The following is a 7559-nucleotide window of genomic DNA, read 5'->3' on the forward strand; positions in this document are numbered from 1 at the left end:
ACTTTCACTTTCTTTTTTTTTTTTTTTTTGACCTCTAGTCACACTTTAACCTTGAACCAATTCAACCAACAGCTTTCCCATTTCTTTGCTGGGTGGAAAAACTTAAAATATCATGCTGATTAGAGTTTTAAATATATAATTTTAATAGTAACAATAGCGGCAGCTGCTGACATTTAATGAACATTACCCTGTACTAACACAATGTGCTTTTAATAGTCCTATAAGGTTACAGGTAAAGAAACAGACAAAGAAATACAATTAACTTGCCCAACTTAGAAAAAGGTAGAACTGGGATTTGAACCAAGGCAGTGTGCCTCTAAGGTAAATTTAGCCACAGAGCTATAGTTCTTCCCAAATACAATGCTATACTGCCATTCACATACAGAAACGATCAAATATTCCTTTACTTATTTCCAGCCCAACCTTTTCCTCAAGCCAATGCTCCAATTTTGATTCATTCATTTGTATAAAAAATATATTTATCGAGTCAATGAATAAAGGAAATCATTATTCTCACATTCATCACAGTCACTGAGACCAAAAATTAGAATAAAACCTGATTTTTGCCCCATCTTTAAGTCCTCAAATGCCATATGTCCCCTCATTCTCGGCAGAAATCAACAATATTTAACAGCACTTAATGTGTCAAGCACTTTACATATATGGATTGGTTTAATCTACAAAACAATCCTCATTATTATTATCCCCATTCTACATACAAGAAAAGTAAGGCATAAACAAAGACAAAAATAAACAAGCGGGACTATATCAAAATAAAAAGCTTCTGCACAGCAAAGGAAACTATCAATAAAATGAAAAGGCAAACTACAAAATTTGAGAAAATATATGCAAACCATATACCTGATAAGAGGCTAATATCTAAAATATATAAGGAACTCATATATTCCGACAGGAAAAACAAATAGCCATTGCTATTTGTTTTTAAACCAATTAAAAATGGACAGAGGATCTGAAAAGATATTTTTCCAAAGAAGACATACAGTTGGCCAACAGGCACATGAAAATATGCTCAGTATCACTAGTCATTAGGGAAATACAAATCAAAACCACGATGAGATTATTACCTCACACATAGAATGGCTACGATCAAAAACAAGAAATAACAAGTGTTGGCAAAAATGTAGAGAAAAGAAAAACCCGTGCACTATTGATGGAAATGTAAACTGGGCAGCCACTGCAGAAAACAATATAGAGGTTCCTTGGGCACCTGGGTGGCTCAGTAGGTTAAGCATTTGACTCTTGATTTCGGGTCAGGTCATGATCTCGAATTAGTGAGATCAAGACCCACTTTAGGCTCCACACTGAGCGCAGAGCCTGCTTAGGATTCTTTCACTCCCTCTAAAATAAAATTAAATAATTAATTATTTTTAAAAAAAGGAAGAAAAAACAGTATGGAGGTTCCTCAAAAATTAGAAAACAGGGTCGCCTGGGTGGCTCAATCAGTTGAGCACCTGACTTTGGTTCAGGTCATGATTTCATGGTTCGTGGTTCGAGCCCCACATTGGGCTCTGTTACTGACAGTTTGGAGCCTGCTTTGGATTCTGTGTCTCCCTCTCTGTCCCTGCCCTGCTCATGCTCTGTCTGTCTCTGGGTCTCAAAAATAAACATTAAAAAAAAATGTTTTTTTTTTTTTAATTAGAAAATAGAACTACCACATGATCTAGCAATTCCTCATTAGAGTATTTTTCCAAAGTAAATGAAAACACTAACTCAAAAGACATCTGCACCCCATGTTCACTGCAGCATTACTTACAATAGCCAAGACATGGAAGCAAACTAAGTATCTATCAATGGATGAATAGATTAAGAAAATGTGGTATATAGGGGTGCCTGAGTGGTTCAGTCTGTTAAGCTTCCAACTTCAGCTCAGGTCATGATCTCACCGTTCGTGAGTTCAAGCCCCACATGGGGGTCTGTGCTGACAGCTCAGAACCTGGAGTCTGCTTTGGATTCTGTGTCTTCCTCTCTCTCTCTCTCTCTCTGCCCCTCCCCCTGTGTGTGTCTCTCTCTCTCAAAAATAAACATTGAAAAAAAAGAAAATATGGTATATATACACGATTGAACATTATTCAGCCATAAAAAAAGAAATCTTGCCATTTACAACAGCATGGATAAATCTTGAGAGCATTGTGCTAGCTGAAATAAGTCAGGCAAAGACAAATACCTTAAGATCTTATCTATACGTGAAATCTAAAACCAAACAAAAAACCTAAACTCATAAATTAACAGAGAACAACCTGGTAGCTGGGACAGAGATGGGTGGTGGGTAAAAACAGGTATAGGTATTCACAAGGTAAGGTTATAAAATAAGTAAGTCATGACAATGCAATGTACAGTGTGGTGACTATCGTTAATAATACTGTATTGTATACTTGAAAGTTGCTAAGAGAGTAAATCTTAAGAGTTCTCATCACAAGAAAAGAAAAGTTTTAAGTATGTGGTGATAGATGTTTATGCCTGTTGTGGTGATCATTTTACAATATATACAAAAATGGAATTATTACGTGGTACACCTGAAACTAACATGTTACATGCCAATTATTTCACAATAAAATTTTTCTTAAAACAATCTGAAGCATATAAGTTATATAATGTACCTAAGGTCACACAGCTAAAAAGTGGTAGAGCCAGGTTTTAAAACCAGTCTAGCTTCTGGGGTGCCTGGGTGGCTCAGAGGGTTAAACAACCAGCTCTTGATTTCGGCTCAGGTAATGATCTCACAGTTCATGAGATAGAGCCCCCTGTCAGGCTCTGCATAGATAGTGAGGTACCTCTCTTCCTCTCTCTCTGCCCCTCCCTCCCTCCCAAAATAAATAAACGTTAAAAAAATAATAATAAACTCGTAAAACTAAACTAGCTTCAGAGTCCAAGCTCTTAACCACTTCACTAGAATGCCATCAAAGTCACTGACTCCATTAGGCTTGGATCCCTCAACTACTCTACAGGACATCTAAAACATAATTCACAGTAATTCATTCAACAATGACTGTTATCTCGTTTGCCTTGTTTTTTCCTTGAACACAAGCTTCTTTCCACCTCAGAGCCTTTATAATTTCCTAAAACACTCTTACTCTAGATCTGACTTCCCATTATTATGATTCAACTTAAAGGTCTACTGCCAAAGAAACCTACCCTGACCACCCTACCTAAAATAGCTCCCCCACTATAAATCATCTATCAAATGAAATCAGTTTTCTTTCTTTCATAGTTACGTATCACTACCTGGAACTATCAGTTGTTTATTTCTCCCCTCTAGTGTGGAAGTTCTAAGAGAGTAGAGACCTTTTCTGTTTTGCTCACTGCTACGTCTTCAGCACATGTAACAGAGCCTGGCACACAGAAGACATTTGGTATGTACAGAATGGATGCCAAAAATTGTGCTATACATTGGGATTACTAAGATGAATATGATGTAAGTCTTATGCTCAATCAACTCTAGTCTTTATTCAATGGCTAACCTCTTCACCTGACATCTTAAACTTGTCCCTGAGATCTGACTTCTCTTACATCAATTATCTCCTCTCTCACTTCTTTAATTTCTCTTTCTCCACATACTGAACATTTCCCAGCCACTCTTCCATATTTGAATATCCTTCCCTCAACCCTGCAACTCCATTACCCCAACATCTCCTAATGACTCCTCACCACATCTATGACCACTTCCTCAACAGTCATCAGTGACCTGGAAAGTGTTCTCACTTTTTTAGAGTTAACACTGCTAAGGACTTTCAATCCACTTTCTTAGGACCAGAGCTGCCACTGTCTCACAGCTGTCTTAACTTTTTATTATCTTTTTTTTTCAACTTCCTTTACTGTCTCCTTTTTCTCACACCTTTAAATTTGAAGCTCACTAGAGCTTCATCCTCTATCCTTGCTCCCTTCTCTGTCTGCTAGATCTCTTCTTCTACTCGAACTCAACTAGTACCCCTATTCAAATAATTACACTATTCATTCACAACCTAAATCCTAGCTCCACTAGCCCCATCATATTTAATAAGAAATGTGATTGAATTCTTAAACAAATATTCAATAAAGGATAGTTGCAGGCTGACTTAGATAAAGTAATGTGAACTAAAATAAGCAATAATGTTCTAAACAAGCACTAGAAGGCAATATTACACAACTTAAGGCTGGTTTCCATGACTACTTCTCGAAATACTTGAATTTTTCATAAATTGTAATTGACCACTTGTACAAAAATGGATCAAAGACTAAAAATCACTCATAAATTTTATATGTGTGATTAAAATACATTAATTTTGTCTAAAACTGTTAATCTAGTTCCAGATGCACAAAACTGTATTGTTACATAAGTATATTAGTAGAAAGTTAAAATGGGAATATATCAGTAGTAAATCCTAAGACTGGAAGAACATACAAAATAAATTTAAATTCTTTGAGAGGGATCTGCAAAGATGTACCACAATTCAGAGACTCACAGCTCAAAATTATACCCACCACAGAAAACTGTCTAGTGAGGTTCTGTGCTATTTTCAAAAACATGAGCAAGAAGTAGACTTGTGCCACTGTGGCCTTCAGTTTGGATAGCAGAAGGTAGTTACATATATTTACATCCATCTAATAAAACTGCCCAATCCTGTCAACAATTATAGACATGAAAAGACTGGTTTACCCAGAAGTGTGAACAAAGCTCCATCTTTACAACTCTGCAAAGGATAAGAACCCCAGTACACTTTGGTAAATTACAAACACCTGACTTACAGCCTAGTCCCTTTCATAATGAAAGAAAAGGGCATCTTTTTATTGTCTAACACACTGAACATTCAATAAATACCATAAACTCTCTGTAACTTATTTGACAAAATACTACTATGCTTTCCCCATGTGTTGCAAGAAGCTGTGAGAAAAAAAAATGATGAAGCCAACTCCCAATTACCACTGTCAAAGCCAAGCTGGTGAAACAAGTCAGTCATCATCCTTCGGGGTATGTGGCATGTAAGGACAAGGAAAAGAAAACAATAGGAAAGCCCTCAGCAAACACACACACACACACACACACACACACACACACACATCTTAAGAAAAGGAAAATGAAAGTGATTTAATATCTTCTACATGGAGGAAGCTGAAGATGCAGCGAGCCTAGGATGAGATGTAGTAGCTACTCAAATTTTTTAGTTGGTGGGAGGTAAATATTGTATAAGCAGTCATATTTCGAAGTTCTACAGCTTTCCCCTTTCCCCACAAAACCCCCTAACCCACTCTACTCTAAAGCCTATAAGTGACAGAGGAAATAGAACATAAGATGAAGGGAAATGGCCGATGGGACATCAGAACACAAGTGCAGTTGCAATCACATCTCTAGAATACCAAAAGGTCCAGTTACCAAAGTACAGCTCTAAAAATCTGTATCAGACATCTTTCACATCCACATAAATCTCTATCTGCATCGCTTTTGCATAAATCTTTTAAATTTAAACTCCATGCCTTATCCTAAAGCATGATTATCTAAAACTCATCCTATATATATGACACTATCCTTAACCTACACCATTGCTCCCGTCAGTGAAAGGCAGATATTTTATGGGAGGTGGAAAGTGGAGGATGGAATACCATTGGGGGGTTGGGGTAAGAATACGTGCAAATACCATTGCGGCAGAGATACTGGAAACGCCACTTCCCTCACCACTTTTGCAAATTCTCTCCGTGAACTGCCCTCTTCCCCTCAACCAGTCTCTCCTCCTTCCTCAACAATACACACACACGTGTCATAACCGACTGGTACCATCACCTTTTCTAGCATCCCATGCTACCTCCCATTCTCACTAACCCCCCACAAAGACAGTCACACATACACACAGAGCAGAAACTGTTGCCACCGCACCCTCCTATCTCAGTTAGTGCTTCTACCACCCAGCATCTAGCGCTTGTAGAAAGCTTAGTAACCAGGTACGTAGACACACATACATACATGCATACACACACACACACACACACGCGGTATGTGGCGCAAGAAGGACACTGAAGACGCACCTGGAGGCTGGGTGTCCAGCGCTGCTGCCCCCTTGGTCCCTGTCACTGAGCGCAGCTGTGTAAATCCTCCGGTAGCGGTCGGCCAGGGCCCGACCTGACAGCAGCAGCTGGTAGTGACCCCGGGAGTCCGCGGCCGGCAGCCCCAGCCCCAGCCCAGCGGCAGCCAAGGAGCCCTCCGGAACCGGCATGAACAGCGCCCCCGGCGCCGGGGAGGAAGAGATGGTGGCGGCTGGGAAGAATCCGTCCCCGCCGGGCCCCGAGGAGGCGGCGGCGGGGGAGGCAGTCGCTGAGCACATCATCATCCTCGCAGCCGCCGCCGCCGCCTCGTCCCCGCGGGCCGGGCAAGCAGACACGCGCGCGCACACACAGCCCTTTTCCAACGACGACGGCTCCGGAGGCGGCCTCTGGCTCCCGCAGCACGAGACTACAAAGACAGCGTCCTCCTTCTCCTCCTCCGTCTTCTCCTCCTCCCCCCTGCGCCGCCCTCGCCTCTACTGGGACCGCTCATCTAACCCCGCCACCTCGGGAGTGTGAGGAGGAGGCGGTGCCGCCGCTGCCGCCGCCGCCACCGCTGCCACCGCCGGGGCTACCCGCAATGGGAAGCTGCCGGCCGCACTGGGCATGCGCCACTCCTCGCACATGCTCAGTAACCCCAGCCCCTTTCCCGCCCCACCCCCCTCTCGCCACCACTCCCTCCGCCTCAGGGCTTTGGGTGTGGGGAGGTTGAGTGGTGAGGAATCTGAAAGAAAGCCACTTCTCCGGGTTTTACTAGCAGCTTGAGGAAGAGTAAGGAAAGCGCTGGGAAGGCTGTCAGCTACATGCTATTGGCATCAGGTAAAGGGGTTCCCTCCAGGTGGGAGAACTTGGACCAGAAAGAGGAAATGTCCCACCACCAGAGAATGAGTGTCACGCACTCCTGCTACTTTTTTCTCAAAGGTTCTGCTGCCAACATGAAGATTTACTGGGAACAGTGCTGGGTAATTCAGAATCCAAGGCAAAGGAGGCCAGCTAAATTAGAAGTATCTCTGGCGATTTTCGTTTGTGGTTTTTATTATTAGGATTAAAATAGCTTTTACTTAAAAAAAAAAAAAAAAACAGGTAGTAAGCTAGTGCATTCTCTTTTTCTATGAAAGTAGAATTGACAGATATGCGAGTATTCACAAGCAGGAATCATTCCTAAATTCTTGTTCTCAACATTTCATCATAGCTAAACCTTAATGTGATAGTACTTTTCTTACATATTATGTTGACTCCACATTCATCCTTTAGAGTGCACACTTATCTCTTGGCAGTGGTCACTTGATGGCTCATCTTTTTCTGTCCAGACTTAACATTTCTAGAGATAATTCTCAAATATGACCTGAAGCTATAACTCTGGCTATTTGGAACATCTGAAAATGTCATATCTGCCAAAGATCTTATCATTGTTGTCTATTAAAATGTGACATTTGCTGAGTCCCTTGTGTCAAGCTGTTCTACTAGTCCCTTCTAAGTAAGTGCACTAGAAATGTATGTGCCACTGAACCCTGACTGCTACTAAGTTT

General features: G+C 41.1%; 1 protein-coding gene across 6 annotated transcripts in view; it reads right to left on the reverse strand.

Moving 5' to 3' along the window:
- MYCBP2 (MYC binding protein 2) overlaps positions 1 to 6612 on the reverse strand; it is a 283331-nt gene extending 276719 nt beyond the window's left edge. For 5 of the 6 annotated variants that reach the window (XM_030312209.1, XM_030312183.1, XM_030312194.1 and 2 more), the window contains exon 1: positions 6016 to 6612. In XM_030312209.1, the coding sequence (XP_030168069.1) occupies positions 6016 to 6317 (302 nt within the window). In that variant the 5' untranslated portion in view covers positions 6318 to 6612. The remainder of the gene's footprint in view (positions 1 to 6015) is intronic. The other variant, XM_030312204.1, reaches the window with a different exon arrangement.
- Between the last annotated feature and the right edge of the window lie 947 nt (positions 6613 to 7559).

This window comes from Lynx canadensis, chromosome A1 (genome assembly GCF_007474595.2).
Source record: "Lynx canadensis isolate LIC74 chromosome A1, mLynCan4.pri.v2, whole genome shotgun sequence".
Taxonomy (NCBI): Eukaryota; Metazoa; Chordata; class Mammalia; order Carnivora; family Felidae; genus Lynx; species Lynx canadensis.